The sequence below is a fragment of the Erpetoichthys calabaricus genome, chromosome 14 (assembly GCF_900747795.2).
Source record: "Erpetoichthys calabaricus chromosome 14, fErpCal1.3, whole genome shotgun sequence".
NCBI classification, from domain to species: Eukaryota; Metazoa; Chordata; class Cladistia; order Polypteriformes; family Polypteridae; genus Erpetoichthys; species Erpetoichthys calabaricus.
Window position 1 is genome coordinate 92,412,333 of NC_041407.2, and position 20,215 is coordinate 92,432,547.

A 20,215-nucleotide genomic window follows, 5' to 3' on the forward strand; every position below is an offset into this window, starting at 1 on the left:
AGTAATGAACTATGAATTACATCTGCCGAATAATAAGATTTCTTTGAAATTCTCTCTTCAACCAAAGGTTTTTCACAGTTTCATTTTTTGATATTTTTGGAAAATTTAAGACTTATTTTTAAGACTTTATTTTTGGCCATAACAAGCCACTGACTTGGGGTCAGGTAAAACTTGTGTACACACAAAAAGAGATGTGAAATATACCTGTACCCGCATTTTGAGGGAGCGTCAATTACAGCACTACAGCCATGTGGCACGATTCCCCAAGGGTGATCCAGCTCACAGGATCCTCATTGCTAAAGACCCAAGTGGCTGGTCCAGGCCAAGGGGACTCCCAAGTAATACCTGGTTGTGGCAGATAGACGATCATTTCCAGAATGTGGGACTGGTCCATGTGTCTGCCTGGGGGGTTCACAACCAGGATATCAAGTTGCTTTGTCATGTGGTGGGTATGGCAACGTGTTGTACCAGTACATGCTCCCCTGTCTTATATCGGTTACCTGTTGTCACTTCTCAGGACTTCTTAAAAACCAAAACACAACAAAAACATATATGATTTACACCTTGTGTGCAGAAAGCTATAAATCTCATGCCCAACAGGATATATAATGGTTTGGCACAACATGGCTTGTTTGGAACTGCTTAAAACTATACAGATGGTCATATATGAAGGGAACAAGCTTTTAGGGTCTGGCAGAAAAATGACTGGACTATGACAGTACTCACAGCTTAATAAGGTCGCCTAGCAAGAATGCCGCTGCTTTTCTTAACTGTAAGCAGTAACATTCCAGTAATCATCAAGTCATCTGAGATGCCAAGATGAGACTGAAAACATTATGACTTAGCGGTCAGTGTCAACCAATGATTCATTTACAATTTACTTTGAAGCAAAGTTGTGGTAACAGAGGACTTGCTCCTGGTGCTGCTATATGTGATGGCTGGCTTGTTGGTAAGGGAACTGGAAGAACCTTTTGTGCTTCATATGGCCTGACAATTCAGTGTAACAGCAATCATGTCATTATGTGTTCCAGGGGATGTGGTGACCTGCCAAGCTGCTGCTGCTGCCTTATGCCCTTCCCCGACCCTGCACTTCAATACCGTGTTGAGTGCAACATGTCTCAAAATGTCATGTGGGATGCTGCTTTACCAAGGTCTACAGCATTGTAACTGCATATGTATGTGGATATTTAGCATAGTCCATGTATGGTTGTTTCTGGATGGAATTCAAGGTGCATTCATGTATGCACATTTACAGAGTGTGATTTAGAAAGGTAAATTCTATAGAATTGTGTGTACACAAGCTTGCTGTGGCACTTCCAACTGTAGTCAGGTGCATCCTGTTTGCCGTAATTCTCCTTCTTAAGATGTGTGTAGAACATGACTGGGGTCCATCTTTGGCAAACTGAATTGACTGGACATCTTTCAAAAAGGCAAAAATGTACCATTTGTATATAAGGTCCCACAATTCACAGTGCAAGACAGGAGAAAAAACAAGCCATGAAATCCATGGAACTCTCTGCAAACCTCTAAAATTAAATTGTGGTGAGGCACAGATCAGGGCAAAGGGGGACAAAACCATTTGTAAAGCTTTGAGTGTTCCCAGAACCATCGTGGTCTCAATAATTGTGAAATGGAAGAAGTTTGGAGCCAAACTAAGGACATTGGCCTTGGTCAGGGAGGTTACCAAGTATGCAATCGTCACTCTGACAGAGTTCAGGTGGTATGGGGGAATGGTGGGGTTGAGTTATGGGCTTTACTGCAGTACTTTCTGTAGCTAGATGGCCACGTGTTGGATTACATTCACACCTCATTCAAACCGCTCCGGGACAGGGTTACCAGGTTCTGGAACTATTTCCAGCCCATTGAATGCTGAAAACTCGTATAACGGCGCCTTGGATCCAGCCCAGTGAGTGAAAGCTGGCGATGTCCGGTCGAGTCCCTCTTTGGAGTTTTGCCGTCTGGGCAGTCATATATACTTTTTGAAAATAGTACAAAAAACATATGGCCAAATGAAAAATTTTCCCCTCATAGCGTTTACAAAATTAAGCCAATTTCGTGTGAAAACGGCACATTTAGCAGTCCTGCTCGAGGATTCGCAATGTACTCCAACGAGACCACTTTTTTCCAAAGAGTCACGCTACGATTGTTTTGGTCCACATTCGAGAGCTATTCGCGTGTTAACATCAACCTAAATGATCAGGGGGGTATTTTCCGTACGTCGCTTAAATCATCCGAGATCAGATGCTTCATCTTGGATGAGTTAATGCCAGTGAAACTCATCCGGGATAAGTCGGTTTTCCAAACGCAGCAGTAGATTAGTTTAGCTGGATCTAATCATCCGAGATGAATGCGCGCGCCTGCGCTGATTGAAAAGCCCATATATATTGAGTCTAGAAAACATGATCAGCAAGTCTTTGATAGGCTTTAACAAAATGACGAAAGAACGGGCGCATTTTTTTTTCTTCACACATGCGGAGCAGGACCTTTTATTCGAAGGACATGAAGAATTTCAAGATTTAATATGCACAAGGGGTAACACTGCAATAGCAGCCCAAACCAGAAAAGACCGCTGGCAAAAAGTGCCGACAAATTAAACGCGCGTGCATTGAACTTACTGGATGCAGCGTTTCATTTCCTATGTATCAGATTATTATTTAATATGTCATAATTCCAGATCAAACGTGAGCACAAGGAGAACATAGGAACAGGTTAAAGTGAAGTACAAGAATATACTTCAAACTGGTAAATATTGGTATATATAACTATTTAAAGAATTGTTGACATAAATTATCATATATAATATAAAAAACGCTAATTTTTAAAGCTAATAAGAAGGCAGACAAGCAAAAAACAGGTGGAGGTCCACGAGGTCCAGACCTAACCCCTGCAGAAGAGTTGGCTAACCAGCAAAATGCCCATTGCCCTGTTTCTGAGGGAAGCTCTTACCCAGAACCAGTGGCAAGATGCAGTGGTCACTTCATTTCAGGTAAAGGATGGTCATTGCATATATTTGTCCTCCATGTGTGCCATAGGTATGTTCCATATAGCCCTCTTTTTTTGTTGGGTCAGTTGCAGGGAATGTCATATCCCTAGAACTTGTGTCTGACCTATGAGATATTGACGTAGGTCAAATATTTGATGAAGACACTGTGTCTGATTATTCATCAGGAGGAGAGGTACATTTTCCAAATAATGTTTGATCAAACTCCACTCTGATCAGTCCCATGTGCCCCAATCACATTTGGAAATCCTGGGTAATGAGAATGTTAGGCTGATTGTGAGATTCTTTATGGAACTGTGGGTGTTTTAGCCTGTGTATTACCTACCTGCAATGGCATGAAACGCCTCTTTTATTGTCTGCACGCACAGGTGTCCAGGAAACACTATGAAAACCCGAAGGAAATATTTCAGGGCCAAACAGACTTTAAAAAAATTGCCTGGCAAACTGCACTTTTAGATAGATTTTCCGCATCGCCTACAGTATATAAAAAAGTGCCGCTTGCAAAAAAACTCAAAGCAATGCCTACTGTCTGTGTGGTTGTGAGAGCCCGACTTCGCCGAGTTTGACTTCGAATATAAGGTGCTAATAAATCTTTGAGGTACAATATTCCCCCTCGGCTAAAGCGGTATCTTTCGAAAAGAATTTCCTCCCGGAGCAATAAAGGATCTTGCCGATCGCGCAAAACCCTCTCTATATGAAATTCTCTTCTTGTAATTTGCGCACCGATATCAATTGGTCGCTCATTCATGAACGGTGATGCCATGTCTTAATGAATTCCATGCACGGACACTGATTAAGTGTGTGAGCTAATCCTTGTTTACATAGAACAAACCTGCTCCGAGCAAGCGTTTCGAAAAACCGACAGATCCAGGATCAGGCCAAATCGTCAACAATTACATCCGGCTAAGCGAGTAATCCACGTACGAAAAAGTACGTCGCTTAAACCATCCGAGATCAGGTGCCTCATCTTGAATGAGTTAATGCCAGTGAAACTCATCCAGATAAGTCGGTTTTTCAAACGCAGCTGTGTATTAGATTAGTCTAGCTGGATCTAATCATCCGAAATGAATGCGCGCGCCCGCGCTGAGTGAAAAGCCCATATATATTGAGTCTAGAAAACATGATCAGCAAGTCTTTGATAGGCTGTAACAAAATGACGAAAGAACGGGCGCATTTTTTTTTCACACAAGCGGCGCAAGACCTTTTATTCGAAGGACACGAAGAATTTCCAGATTTAATATACACAAGCGGTAACACTGCAAAAGCAGCCCAGACCAGAAAAGACGGCTGGCAAAAAGTGGCCGAAAAAATTAAACGCTAAGTAGTGTACATTGTACTTAGTGAATGCAGCGTTTCATTTCCTATGTGTCAGATTAATTATTATTTAATATGTCATAATTCCAGATCAAACGTGAGCACAAGGAGAACATGGGAACAGGTTAAAGTGAAGTACAAGAATATACTTCAAACTGGTAAATATTGGTATATAACTATTTAAAGAATTGTTGACATAAAGAATCATATATAATATAAAAAACATTAATTTTAAAGCTAATAAGGAGGCAGACAAGCAAAAAACAGGTGGAGGTCCACGCGGTCCAGACCTAACCCCTGCAGAAGAGTTGGCTCTCCAGCAAAATGCCCATCGCCCTGTTTCTGAGGGCATTCCAGGGGGAAGCTCCTCCTCAGAACCAGTGGCAGGAAGTAGTGGTCACTTCATTTCAGGTAAAGGATGGTCATTGCATATTTGTCCTCCATGTGTGCTATAGGTATGTTCCATATAGCCCTCTTTTTTGTTGGGTCAGTTGCAGGGAATATCATATCCCTTGAACCTGTGTCTGACCAACGAGATATTAACGAAGGTCAAATATTTGATGAAGACACTGTGTCTGATTATTCATCAGGCGGAGAGGTACATTTTCCAAATAATGTTTGATCAAACTCCACTCTGATCAGTTCCATGTGCCCCAATCACATTTGGAAATCCTGGTAATGAGAATGTTAGGCTGATTGTGGGATTCTTTATGGAACTGTGGGTGTTTTAGCCTGTGTATTACCTACCTGCAATGGCATGAAACACCTCTTTTATTGTCTGCACACGCAGGTGTCCAGGAAACACAATGAAAACCCAAAGGAAATGTTTCAGAGCCAAACAGACTTTACGAATTGCCTGGCAAACTGCACTTTTCGATAGATGTTCCGCATCGCCTACAGTATATAACAAAGTGCCGCTTGCAAGAAACCTCAAAGTAATGCCTACTGTGTGTGTGGTTGTGAGAGCCCGACTTCGCCGAGTTTGACTTCGAATATACGGAGCTAATAAATCTTTGAGGTACAATATTCCCCCTCGGCTAAAGCGGTATCTTTTGTACAGAATTTCCTCCGGGGGCAATAAAGGATCTTGCCGATCGCGCAAAACCCTCTTTATATGAAATTCTCTTCGTATAATTTGCGCACCAATATCAATTGGTCGCTCATTCATGAACGGCGAAGCCCTGACTGGATGACTTCCACACCGTCACTGATCACGTGTGTAAACTAATCCTTGTTTGCGCAGAACAAACCTGCTGCGGATTTGGATGTGTTGCTATGACAACACTTCCAGCAAGAGTTTCAAAAAACCGACAGATCCAGGATCAGGCCAAATCGTCAACAATTACATCCGGCTAAGCGAGTAATCCACGTACGAAAAATACCCCCCAGATTTCGAAAAAAAAGGCAACTAAACAAAATTAGCTGCACAGACCAAACATTTAAACGGCCGCCAAATAGATTAACACGCTGAATGTCCCTTCGCGACCACCTTACAATCGTATGTAAAACAAGTCACGTGATCCTACTTCTACAGGAACTGGAGCGTTGCACAATTTGTCGAGCAGGATGGTGCTGAAGGTAAATGTGGAATACTGGTGAGTGAAATTTTATTTACTTTTCGCCTTAACATGAAAGACTACCAACGTGATTATTACAGACGATGCCAGTACATTACTGTTGGACACGTCCAAATCTTTAAATGTTTGAGTGCTCAGTGGGATCTGCTGTGCGTAGATACGGTATTACTTTTACCTTCACGCTCTGTATTAAGCAAATCAGGGATACTTAATTTATTCGAAACGTGGGCAGTAAAGAATTCAGACTGCAACAGTTTTATCATTTCCGTTCTTGTAAGCTTTTGCATCGGAGAGGACTCCTCTCAGCTCTGTGCGCCGCCTCTTGCCTGGTTTCGAATATTGTACGGTTCTTCTTATTAACCTGCAGGATTTTGTTACTCATACTCGTTGTGGGTTAAACGGCACAACTCCAAAAATTAGTCGTCAGGAATACATGGAAATGGGAAATCTCGTCGAACTTAGAGAAGACTTTTCAGCAGGGCTTCTTTCTTCGCCCAGTGCCATTGAGGCAGGCTACGCCCTTGATAGCCTAAAACTGCTAAGCTAAAAATAAAAGCAGATTCGGCAAATAAACACATGGAAAGATGGATGTTTGTGATGTATTACGGGTGTTATAGTGACTTGGTTAACACACTGTTAAGCACATTCCTCGCTGTCTTTTTTTCGGTTATTTAACATTAATGGCACTACTGTCGCATCGTAGAATACGCAACCTGGTCTGTCCCGTTCACACCTTGATTAGGCGCGTCAGGAATTCTACATCTGGATCTGGATCTGGGTAATGTGTTCGCGTTTTGTCTTGTCTCCAATGACAGTGTAAAGCATCCTACTAAATCACGACCCGGTATGCCATGGTGATTGAAACAGAATGGCCTTTTACAACATATACGAAAAAATGCATATATACACTCCCTGAACACATTGTTAGCAACACTGTCTTCAAACTGAGTAGGGCCTTCATTTGATCTAAAAACAGCCTCATTCTTTGTTGTCAAGATGGTGGAAACATTCCTTTGAGACATGAGTGCATTGCGCAGTTTCTTCAGATTTGTCAGCTGTACTCGTGCTGCGACTGTCATCTACCAGAATACAAAGGTGTTCGATTGAACTCGGATACGGTGACTGGGATGGAAGCATACTCCACGCCTTGTCACATTAATGAAACCAGTTGGAGATTTTTGATTTGTGACGTGGCGCATGATCATACTGGAAGTCGCCATTAAAAGATGGCTATATTGTTTCCATGAAGGGATGCACATGGTCAGCAACAATGCTCGGATATACTGTGGCATTTGAACGATGACGGATTGGGGTTAACAGGCCCAAAGTGTGCCAAGAAAACGTTCCTCACACTTTTACACCACCACCATCCTGGACTGTTGTATAGGATTCATGCTATTGGAGCCCAATTCTCAGCCTACCATATGTGTGCCTCAGCAGAAATTGAGATACATCAGACCAGGCTTTCTGACCTCTCTCATCAACAAGGCATTCCCTTCTGCAGAACTGTGTGTGTGTGTGTGTGTGTGTGTGTGTGTGTGTGTGTGCGTATGTGAAAATCCCAAGAGATGAGCAGTTACAGAAAAACTTAAACCAGCCCATCTGGCACCAGCAATCATGCAACAGTCAAAATCACAGAGATCACATTTTGTCCCCATTCTGGTATTTGATATGAACATTAACTGAAGCTCCTGACCTGTATCTGCATGCATGCATTTAATGCATTGTGCTGCTAGCACATGATTGGCTGATAAGATGATTGCATGGTAGTGCAGGGATTCCTAATAATATTCTCATTGAGTGCATATTAATGTAGTAGCATGTTTCCCTGAATTTTCCTGGGTATGAGCAAAGGTTGTGAGCCTACCTGGCTGATAGCGCTTTGCCACACCCACCACATGACGAACCACCTGGATTGGGACCCAAGTGCAGCGGGTGACACCTCAGCACCACATTGGGACAGTGTGAATTTTTTACAGTGGCTGGAGTGCCAATCCTGCCACCAACCCCAACATTTCCCCTGCAACTTTGGAGACCTACTGGCATGGCTGGATGCAGATTAACGTCATACCCAGGACAAAGCAATGGCAGGTTAAGGGCCTTGCACAAGGTCAAAGAGAAATGAAAATGTCAGATTGCATTTTTTTTAATAGAATTGACTGTCGTAAGTAACTTTTTAAATTGGGTAATTTTTAGTGACTTGCTTTCTTGCCTCTATCATTTTATAAAAGATCATTCCAGTTTTGTGAGATCGCAATATACTTCATGTATGCTTCCCTTTAAACTCTCATGCACATCTGGAAACAAAGCCTTATAAACGTCCTAGAGCGTACAAAAGGTACTGTAGCCCTACTGAGGCACAACTTGTTTTTTGCTTCTCCAGGCAGTTGACTGGGCCAGAATTCAGATCCCAAAATGGGGGCAGAGGCACCAGATCTGAACGCTGACCCCATAGCCTTTTCATTTTTTTATGTGCACAGTTTGAAGTCCGTGAGGCTCTCATCTTACTCTTTGTATTATCATTTAATTTGTGAAACTTACAGGTATGTTACTAGGTTGGTCTAATCCCACACTTTAAGATTTACATACACACATATAAAGATCCTGTCCAGACAATGTCTCAAGTGATGCCCATTGCCAGTCACCCTGCATTATTCCACATAGGACCCCCTTCACATAAGTCCATATGAGAGTGATACCAAATGCCTGTCACCTTTAATACTCCACGTAAGGACTCTCTGTCTCTAGCTCTAACGGACATACAGATGTCCTCGTGACACATGAAGGCTCAGTCACTTTGGTTAGATTTTTGCCATTTTATTATTACATGCATTACAAAATACATTCCAATAGATGGTGCACTGCAGACGTTAATACTGAGGCCCACAATAGTTGCTTAGACGGGTAGCACAGCTAGTCTGCCATAATCCATTTACTAACTGAGAATGGTAAACCGGATGGCATGGACGCAGGTACACGGCGATGGGACCATGAGACGTACTGCGCAGGCGCATACAGCGCACGTCTCATACACCGCAAGCGAAGTCGTATCCACTGCGCACGAAGGAGTCACGGCCCAAAAACGAAAGAGCTCAACTGACGTGAATGAGAAATGAAGCAACAGCGCACCCATAGCTAACGACTACCGACACGGCCACACAAAAAAGAGGATTCTTCGCTGCAGCCCAGATTCAAACGGAAGAAGCTACGGAGGCCCCACAGGTCCACAAAGAGAGTATGGAAGGCGCGGGAAAGTATGAAAGGCAAAGGCGCCTACACAGCATAGTGAAACCCGACATAGTACGGAAGGCGCAAGCGTCACCGCCATATTGTGAGTGGCACTACTGCGGAGTGAAGTTAGGAATAATGTGCTGCTTGGGATTGTACAAACCGCTGAACACTTTACACCAAATTCAAACACGATACAGCTCAACGATACAAACACGAGCCCACCTGGATAAGATCAATGTACGCAGGCGCCTACAATGCGCGTCTGAGACTGCGGAAGCAAAGCAGGCACGGGTTCAAAACGAACGCGGAAGCAAAGCGGGCACGGGTTCAAAACGAACAAGCTCGACTGACGGATATACAAACACGAGCCCGCCTGGATAAAATCAATGAACGCAGGCACCTACAACGCGCGTCTGAAATGCCGCGGGCAAAGCGGTCACGGCTCCAAAACGAACGAGCTCGACTAAAGTATTTCGGGATGCCCAACGCCGGGGGTAGGCGAGCGAAGCGAGCAGGGGGTGGAGCCCCCTTGTAAAAGTATAAGTGTCAGTGTGTCCGCTGATTGTGATGCCACTGTCATTCCAACAGATGGCGCATCACAAACATTAACACTGCTTTTACAAATCCTATATTAAATGGCATGTAATGGAGACCTAGGCACTACAAATGTTAATACTGAGGTCTGCGTTAACTACTTAGATGGGTAGCATAGCTAGCACCGGTATATCTTCCACCATGCACCTCAAATTACTGTACAATATTTTGGTGATGGTCAGAAAGAAGAAAACCAGGAGGTAGTTTAATCTATGTGGCCTCTTGTGAGCCCCTAAAAATAACTAAATTTAGAGCTTCAAGAGGGAAGCGACATCCATCCATCCATTATCCAACCCACCATATTCTAACTACAGGGTCACAGGGGTCTGCTGGAGCCAATTCCAGCCAACACAGGGTGCAAGGCAGGAAACAAACCCCGGGCAGGGTGCCAGCCCACTGCAGGGCACACACCAAGCACACACTAGGGACAATTTAGGATCGCCAATGCACCTAACCTGCATGTCTTTGGACTGTGGGAGGAAACCTACACAGACATGGGGAGAACAGGCAAACTCCACACAGGGAGGACCCGGGAAGCAAACCCGGGTCTCCTAACTGCAAGGCAGCAGCACTACCTACTGCACCACCGTGCCGCCCCGGGGAGTCACATACTCCTGTTAAATTGCTTTAAAGAAGTGTAAAAAAGGTGGACAGCAGTTCTGTTACCAACTGCCTACAGTAGCAGTCTTGGATTCTATTCTACATTCTCGTGTTATGCTGCTGGGCTGTTTCAACTTGTGAATTTCTCCTCAAACAAATGTCTCCTCTTAGTGTGAGAAAGCACTTGAAGTACTCTGACGTTTGTCTCTTGCAGTGGCTCCTGAGGGTATGAGCCCCGCTATCAGGAGCTGGCTGGTGTCATCTTGGCTGAGTTCCCTGATGCGGAAGTGCGCGGTGCTACTGGCAGATCAGGTATTTAATTTTTTTTTTTTTTAATAGCAGATCCAATTTTGAGAATTCATTAATTTATTTGAGTATTTTGGGGCGGTTTGTTCCTCTTGAGAGAGTTAGGTAGGACATGAGACTAAAGGCCTTTGAGAGTAAGAAGCTCTCTGTGCTTCAGATGTGTGCTCCTTGCTCTCCCAGGAGTTCAAAGCGAACGTTTTATCTGGAAGGAGGTGGTTTTGGCTGCTTGAGGAAGACCCCAAACCTGAAAATTGCTCCAGGGACGCTGCACAATGGCTCACCCTGCACTCTGATCTCCAAAGGTCATGCGAAAAGACAGTTCCCCATGGGGATTAATACAGTATACCAAAAAAAAAAAAGCAAATACATGTCACTTGTCAAACAGAACCTTCATGTTGTGTTCAGTCTGTCTAGAGCAGGGGTGGGCAAAGTCGGTCCTGGAGAGCCGCAGTGGCTGCAGGTTTTCATTCCAACCCAACTGCTTAATTAGAAACCAATCCTTGCCAGTCTCGCACCTTATTTAATTTTATGGCTTGTTAGTCTGCAATGTAATGTTCTTATATTGTAGATTTTTTTTTTACTCTCCAATGATATCATCAGTTATATGATTTGAAGCCTAAAACAGATAATTTTCAGTCTGTCACAGTTCCTATTACATATTTTATTAAATCAAACAGTGTGTGATGAACACACACAGATGTAAATGTAAACAAACTGGATGGAGAATTGCTGGCTGCTTTGTCATTTACATTTTATTGCTAATAAGGAGTCATTAAAACAATGAATGCAGCTGTTTAAGTCTGAAATAAGCAATCAAGGGTGGGTAACCTCAAACTGCTAAAATGAAGCATCAAATGTCACTTATGCAATAAGTGTTTCATCAGCAATAATTGTTTTCTCATTAAGAAACTTGGATGGAACAAACACCTGCAGCCACTGCGGCTCTCCAGGACCGACCTTGCCCACCCCGGTCTAGAATGTTAAAGAAAGAAAAGATTAAATTTAATTTTTTTTTTCTTCTTCATCTCCAGGCAGCTTTGAAATAGTCATAAATGGGCAGCTTGTCTTCTCCAAGCTTGAAACTAGTGGCTTTCCTTATGAGGATGATGTAAGTACCTTCCATCTCATAATGCTAACTTCGTTCATGCACAGTAGGGAATAGTGAAGGTAGTCGCTGACTCTCAAGGGGCTATTTGCCAGCGCCTTTTTATCTTCTTTTCCGCCTCTAACTATATAGCTGTCGGGTAAGGACATAAATACTGTCTTTCCTGTATCATCTTTCATCATAGAAGTGCTGTGGCATTTTCAAATAAAAGCAAAATCGTTTAGTTTCATTTTCGTATATATTTTTCTCGGCTCATCTTTCATCGCCTTAATTCTTTTTGTTTTATCTTTATGCTATTAAAAATAGATCATGGAAGCCCTTCAGAAGGCGGATGCTGGAGAGGCAGTAGAGAAGATCACCAAGAGCCGGCCTCCCTGTGTCATCCTCTAATTGGTACCCGGCAGACCTGCAGCAGTGTGCCTCTGTAGCATTTTATTTTTATATAGGGAATGTGCATGTCTAATGCAGACTATCGTTGTTGTAGGTGAAACATAAAAGAAATGCACTTTGTGTGTAATGATTAGAGTACCGGCGTAAATTATTTATCAAAACTATAAGTTCTTTCTTTCTTTTCTGTCTCATGTTAACATAATATTAGAGCGAGGCACATTGTACAACTTGCAAATGCTGGATGAGTGCTGTATGTAGGGTTACTTCATTTAGTCTGCCAAGTCTTTCATGACTATTTTAACTGAAAATTACACGGTTAGAATATGATGCAGTAGTCTTGGCTTAGACTATTGGAGTACACCCAGAGTATGCAAAAATGACACAACCTATTAAACATTGTAGTGATCATGAGAATAGTAAGATTCTTGAAATAAAGGATTTCCTGTGGTTAAAATTTTAAAGCGTTTTGGGATTTGATTTTATTACTTGTGATGAACCTTAACCCTTTAGTTCAGTTAGACGCCACCTATTGCAATCTGAAACTGAACAAGTTATCTGCTGAATGTGAAGAATGGATGAGCAATGCTGCAATAGATCAGTTTGCTGAAATACATTCAGGTTGTGTACAATGTATTATTTTTATCATCTCTTCATGGCATATAGAAATGCAGACATCCAAGTATACATTTATATTTTTACAAGGCACAGCATTCAGCAAATTAGAAGCTTCTGTACTGAATCTGTCTTGGAGGCAAGGTGGCTATCATTGCAGTGCTTTAAATATGAATGTACATGTGTAATGTTTTCACTCTACCCTGTGAATGTAAAAGTGGTGTTGTAGCTATGTGAACATGAGAAAAGTGCAGAGGATGGCAAACAATTAACAAAAGGGGGTCTATTATGAAAAATTAAAAAACACACACACACCCCGATTCACAGAAGTACTAAATAAAAATGACTAAACTGCTGTGGAGTTAGTGAGGGGCTGCATCTGTTTTAAAGGTTATTTCCCCATTGAAAAGGAAAGAAGGTAAAAGGCAATGTTTCTGCTTGGCAGTCTTCATCAGGTGTCCAACAGGTCACGTTAGGTTGGGGACACACACTGGTACAGCATGGTTGCCGCACTCACCACACGGCGAAACAGCTATGGGTCCCAGTTGGCAACCCCCTAGGCAGATACACGGTCCTGTCCCACCCCCCCTATGAAATGAACTACAAGTCTGCCACAGCCAGGTGTTACATGGGAGTCCCTTTGGCCTGGTCCAGCCGCTCGGATCCCCAGCAATGAAGATCCTGTGAGCCGGATCACCCTCTGGGAGATCGCGCCACATGGCCGCAGTGCGGTAACTGACACTCCCTCACATTGCAGGTAATTTGGGACTCCGTGTGCAACGCTCGCTCGACACAAAGTCAAACCAGCAGTACCCAGGGATTCTCCGAAGAGGCACCATAAACGGTGAGATCACTGTGGCTAGGATCAAGGGATGTGTCGCGTTCATTCTACAATAAGCCTTTGTGAGGTCTTTAATTTTAGCGACTCGAACATACTTCCTGAAACGATCTGCTAGCCATCTGTTTGGTGCATCTCTGCAGATGACTGGACACTTCTGCAAGAAAAGCCAACAGATAAGATTTGCAGACAGGCAAGAGGCCCGTTATTTAATGTTGAATTTACTATAGGAACCAGACACAAGGGTATTGTTGGTAACATATTTGTAAATGACACAGCAGCTCTTGTTGGAGAATGTGTCTGTTCTCTGTGAATGAGAAGTTCATGTAGGATAGGTTATTGATGGAAGGAGATCAAGAGGGTTGGGGGGGAAAAAATGATCCATTGGAAGGATCAGTCTGTAAAATAAGGAGATTCTCTTTCAGGACATGTTGGAAAGATGGGGTGGAATGGGGAGACCAGCAGGATTTCGTTTTCATTATGGGGTTCCTCTCAGAGTGGATGTTATGGGCCCTGTCAACCATATGAGAGGGTATCCTCCATCAGTGAAGAAACTCTTCATTATAGATGTCAACCTCATCACTGCAGAGGAATCTGTGAAAGAGATCACCTCAGGCCGTGCCCTGGAATCACTTAAATCAAGTATGATTGTCAACACAGTATATTTCCTCACACTATAAGGTATACGTTCTTAATTCTTAATCTTGCATAATTAAATTTTGGCTTTCACTCTCAAGAGTCCAGTTAAGAAGTTAACCTAACACACAACTTTAGGATAATGGAGGAAAACCCATACAAACACGGCAAGAAATGCAGGTTCCACACAGTGACCAGGCATGGAAGTCATCCAGAGAACTGTAGACCAGCTCTAAACGCTGTGGCACAGTGTCACGTTAGGTATAGTCACATTAAACTGAACACATCTAATGGTTATGGAACTAGAGCCCCCCCTAGTGGACCCTTATGTACTGCAGCATTTTCTTAGGCACTCAAATGGCCAGACCTTGCGTTTAGTAGTACAGTACTGTACTAGTTGAGGCAGCGTAACACATTTCTCACCAGGCTGCACTTTTTTCATTTGTCTATTGGTATCCCTGCCCGTATCACTTCAGGGTACCTCACTCTACCCTAATGGTGTTCATCTTTCTACACTGGTATGGCGACTTAGGTGACATCTGTACTGTTAGGGCCTCGTATTGTCCAAAAAACTTTCTGCATCAACCTGGTCCCCTGTGATAGCATGTGTTATTTAAATTCTTCATTTGAATTAAACGTTTTAAGCTAATCCCCCAATTAAGCCTATCGACTTCTATGAGGAATGATTATTTGCAATGTCAGCACCAGCAGTGTAGTTCTCTGCATTGGTTTTCCACTGAGCACTCCATTTCTTCTGTTAGATCTAAAAGCTGTGTATGTGGTAAGTTAAATAGCCATATTTGAATGAAAGCAGATATGGGCTTGAGTGTGTTCTGCAATAACTGGGTGCCCATTTCACAGTTGGCTCCTGCCATATGTCCAAGGCACTAGTTACCAGAATGGTACATTAAAGCTGGATAAATGAGTGGACTCCTGTGTTAAGATTCACAGGGTACAGACAAATCTGGACTAATTAAAACAATAAAATCATGTATGCTATTAGCAGCGTATGTTAATGTAGAATTAATTTCAGTATTGCTAGCCTCTATTTCATATACTGATCAAATAGATGCTCAACCTGTGAAGGCTGTGAAGCTTGTGTTTACTTCATTTTTCTGTATGTGGTATGCACAGAGCTAGGATTTCTTTCCACCTCTTGGGTTGTTTGGACTTGGAGGCTCAACAGTGATTGGTTCCATGTTTTCAGGTAAGCACAAAAGATCCATGTAAGGTGGCACAAGTGCAACCAGTTATTAGTGCAGCTCTAGAAGAGAATCTTTACCATGGCATTACAGTATGGCATGGCAGAACCCTAAAAATGATTTGTTTAGCAGGTCAGTAGCCGCAGAGTAGTGTCTGCATATAATAAGAAAAGTGTGCCCTTAAAAAAGGGCAGCTCATGACTATCATGATGTCCTAACTGTTGCAGCTGAGTCCCAAATGAGATACGGAATGGTGTGAGTCTTTCAAATGAGCCACCAAAGCAGGCCAGAATGCCTACTTGCTTATCTAAAACCGCTTTGCCGTAATCCCGCCAGTCCCCAACTGCAAACTGAAGGCTTTGGCCTGACTAGGCCCCACATTTGGGTATCTGGTTTAAAATTAAAAAGAAAAAATGCCCGTAAAAGTTTGAAAATCTTAAAAATGCATTATGAGGGGGAGAACTGTGAAAACTTTGGTTTGTATTGAAGAATTAAGACAGCAGTTCTCAAACTGTGCAGCAACAAAAAAGGGGGGCTAATGTTGCCATATGTGGCATAATTTCGCTATTCGCAGGAAAATTTTAAACTTGTAGCAGTGTATCGGCAACAAAAAATATAGGAATAAATTTTATTAGGGTTTCAAAAAAACGTTAGGGGGGCGTGATTAAAACTGTTATGACAACTCGGGTCGCAAATACTTAAAGGTTGAGAAACACTGAATTAAGACATTGAATACTCCACCCAAAATGTTCATCTTTTTTATGTTACTTACCTCATGTAGTGGTGGCCAAGAAACATTTTTTTATCTCATGCTTTCATGAAGAATCAAGAGAACGTCTGGATAACTGACATGTAGATTATGTGGCGTGATTAACGGCAGGTTTTTTCTTTTTCTCTCTTTTCCATGGACATTTTTTACATTGTTTACCATTGTAGAGCAGTAGTCACTATTGGCTTGTGTTACATTACAAACTTTATTTCCTTTCTGCATGAAAACATGAGATTAAAAAATTTTCTCGGCCACCACTATAAAACTAAATGAGGTAACATAACAATATCATTTTTGGGTGAAGTATTCCTTTAAAAAAAAAAATAGGAAATACCATCCATCCATCCAACCCACTGAATCCAAACACAGGGTCACCTGGAGCCAATCCCAGCCAACACAGGAACCAATCCCAGGCAGGGTGCCAACCCACCGCAGGACACACACAAACACACCAAGCACACACTAGGGCCAATTTAGAATCGCCAATCCACCTAACCTGCATGTCTTTGGAATGAAACTGGAGCGCCCGGAGGAAACCCATGCAGACACGGGGAGAACATGCAAACTCCACGCAGGGAGGACCCGGGAATCGAACCCAGGTCCCCGGGTCTCCCAACTGCGAGGCAGCAGCGCTACCCACTGCGCCACCATGCCGCCCATAGGAAATACCAAAATTATTTAAAGACAAACAAAAAGCAACTGGCAACAAGACGATCTAAGGTAACCTAACCAACTATCACAGAAAAACCAAATACTGTACAGCAGAAAATATTCAGTAACCAGCAAATCCAAAGTAAAAGGCAATACCTGAATATCCTCCCAATGAATTTTAATGAACCTCCCCTGAGGCCTCTTCCCTTGCTTCAGGTTAAAGCTGGAGATGTCAGCAAGAGTGACATCTAACTGACTAGTGAGATCATCGTGGCACTGCAGAACCATGTTCTCCTGTGACTTTGCTGCTCTCCATCTGCTCCAGTAGTGGATTTTGTGACAAAACCGTTTATCTGTGGAGGGGCAGTTTTTTCCTGTAACGCTCACCTGCTTTGGGTGTCCATATCCCAGTAGTGGAGATTGTTGACTGCAGGTGATAAGCCCCCTCAGGGTCCTCATGTGATGATGGAGTCGGGTACTCTGCATTTTTACCTGGCACTTGTTTTTTTTATTTTACTGTTCCAAGTAACAGTTCCAGTCCAGTGTGTCAGCAGTGTTTTCAGGCTTGAAAATTTGCCTGGTTCATGAAAATATGATAAATCAAAAAGTAAATGCAATTTGAAAATTACACTGTAACCACAAGCTGATGCAATACAACACATTCATGGTGACTTATGGGTACTGTAATTCGAATACACACATCGCAGTGCTCTACTGATAAACTAGTTGAAGCCAATGTCAAATGAACATGGAAACTCCACTGTGGGATTGCACCATTTTTGAACAACGTGCCGTAGTGAGATTTCTTTGGGCAGAGGGAGTGAAAGCTTCTGAAATTTACCAAAGTATGTTAGCTCATTATGGAAGTGAAAACAACGCGCACTCAAGCCACATCCATATGGTGAATACCTTCATCAGAGAAGACCGAAACTGATTACATTGTCTGTTGTTACTGCACATTTGAATATCAGCTATGGATTTACACACGCCATAGTGCATGATGAGCTGGGGTTCTGTAAAGCTTGCGCATAATGGGTACCCAAACAGCTTACTGATCTGCACAAGCCAACATCCTTTGGTGAATTTCGACAGCTTTCACTCACACTGTCCAAGAAAATCTCACTGCGGCACGTTGTTCAACAATGGTGCAGAGCCTCCACGTCCATTTGACCTTGAGGTCAACTAGACTGACAGCAGAGCTCAGTGCTATACATGTTTGAACTACCCATTAGCCATCACCAACGTGTTGGAGTGTGTCAGCTTTAATCTGTTGCAGTTACTGCGTAATTTTCTAATTGCCTTTTTGATTTACCCTCATATGTGATTTATGTCTAACCGGACATTATGAAATCTTCCACTTTGTAAATGTCACACTATCTACTGAGTACTAATCAGGACTGATGTGCGCATACACTTCAACATCATCTTCGATTTCCAGGTCAGGGTCTATGTTGAGATCATCACAGTATCAGTGCACAATGCTGCTCTCACAAGAAGGACGAGTGACAACTGCCCTGCCATGGCATCTCCTTCCAGAAAGACAAAGTCTGAGTAACCCTCTGCTGAGCTCTGGGCTAAAACTGGTGCAGTGCTGAAGAAGGCTGGCTAGTGGATGAGATCTTCAGTTTTCATGGCCTGCAGATCATAAAAAAGCCTTAGTAATCCAGTGCTGGAAATTCAGCGGGCGGCACGGTGGTGCAGTGGGTAGCACTGCTGCCTCGCAGTTGGGAGACCTGGGGACCTGGGTTCACTTCCCAGGTCCTCCCTGCGTGGAGTTTGCATGTTCTCCCCGTGTCTGCGTGGGTTTCCTCTGGGCACTCTGGTTTCCTCCCACAGTCCAAAGACATGCAGATTAGGTGGATTGGCGGTTCTAAATTGGCCCTAGTGTGTGCTTGGTTTGTGTGTGTCCTGCGGTGGGTTGGCACCCTGCCCGGGATTTGTTTCATGCCTTGTGTCCTGTGTTGGCTGGGATTGGCTCCTGTGACCCTGTGTTCGGATTCAGCGGGTTGGAAAATGGATGGATGGAAATTCAGCTTTTTGTTTCCTCCGGGGGCTTTTACTTGTAATTAGTTTACAATATCTTAAAATATTTGGGTGATCAAGTTCTGTGAGACAAACAGGGCTTGGCTGAAGTGGAACACATGATGCATAAACCTGCGCCTAGATACCTTACAGAAAAAAAATAAATAAATAAGACAACGCCTTTTAATTAAATGTAAATATTTCTTTTAATGCGGAAAATGATTAGCATATATTGAACCATTTTAGATTAACTTTTTTAGCAAGCATCCCATGTGTGCTGTCTGTCCCTGACATGTTGGTTAGTTTATCCATTAAAAACTTTTATAAAAATAAAATTTTAAAGAATTTATGGGGAGAAAAAAGTTGTCTAGACCTGGAGCAGGCTCCCTTGTGGTACTGAATGTGGTCCATGATGCCTTCAATCCTAACAAGATTTCCAGGGCCTTTGCAAGAAAACCAGCCCCACAACATCACAAATCCAGCACTCTGCTGCACCAGGTACTCCAGTTTTCCTCCAACATCCCAAACGTGTGTTTAGTTAACAGGGAACTACAAGCCGACATGACAACAATACGTCGGGGTGTGTGTGACTGGATTAAGATGGACTGGCACCCCATCCAGGGTTGGTCGTTGACTTGCACCTGATGCTGTGCAGTAGGCTTCAGTCCCTGTGGCCCAAATCAAAACTGACTGTGCTGTGCCTCGCTCCCCCTTTTTAAAATCTCCAGAGTTTTTGTGCAAAAGAAGGGAAGGGTCTATTAAAAGAGCTATAAAAATAATTTGCTTTCAAGTTGTAAGAACACGGGGCATTGATGCCTCACCCTTGTAATTCACCATTAATATCATTTATGTGCTAGTGTGACAAAAGAAGAAGAACAAAAAAAAAGTTTTATTTTCTGTTTTAATGGAATACCAAAAGCGCACAGGTGTTTCTCTTGTTTATCTCCCAATGTCATTTATCTGGTTGCTGCCAGTTGGGCCCACCCTTATCACTCCTTCCAGGCATGTTAGACAGCCCCATTTTTAAGTTTGATTAAATTAGTGGCGTCTCTCTATTGAGCGACTTATGGGAACTGTTTATCTGCAGTGGCCAGAAATCAAATCCAGACCTTTCCACTTGTCTGTAGAAAGCTTTCTGCCTCGGGCAGCCTTTTGTGTTGATGGATTTAAAGAGGTGGTGTTTGTTGGCTCTTCCTGCCATCCAGAAGTCTTTACCCTCGTTCAATGATCTGGGTGCTTCTTTTACACAGTGTTTCTGACTTGGACTCAAAATGGCCGGTGAGCTACATTAGGAGATAATGTTCAGTCGTTTAGTGTGGAATCATTTCAGAACACACCACCATGACTGAGATACACCCCTCTCCTCA

The 20,215-nt window shown here is 42.9% G+C and overlaps 1 protein-coding gene across 1 annotated transcript; it reads left to right on the forward strand.

The window, feature by feature from the left end:
- Nucleotides 1-5,752: 5,752 nt before the first annotated feature.
- Nucleotides 5,753-12,579, forward strand: selenow2a (selenoprotein W, 2a). The gene is made up of 4 exons (XM_028818778.2): nucleotides 5,753-5,910; nucleotides 10,532-10,629; nucleotides 11,655-11,731; nucleotides 12,035-12,579. Exons 1-4 carry the CDS (start codon nucleotides 5,882-5,884, stop codon nucleotides 12,116-12,118), a joined length of 288 nt encoding a protein of 95 aa, XP_028674611.1. The 5' UTR covers nucleotides 5,753-5,881; the 3' UTR covers nucleotides 12,119-12,579.
- Nucleotides 12,580-20,215: the final 7,636 nt, after the last annotated feature.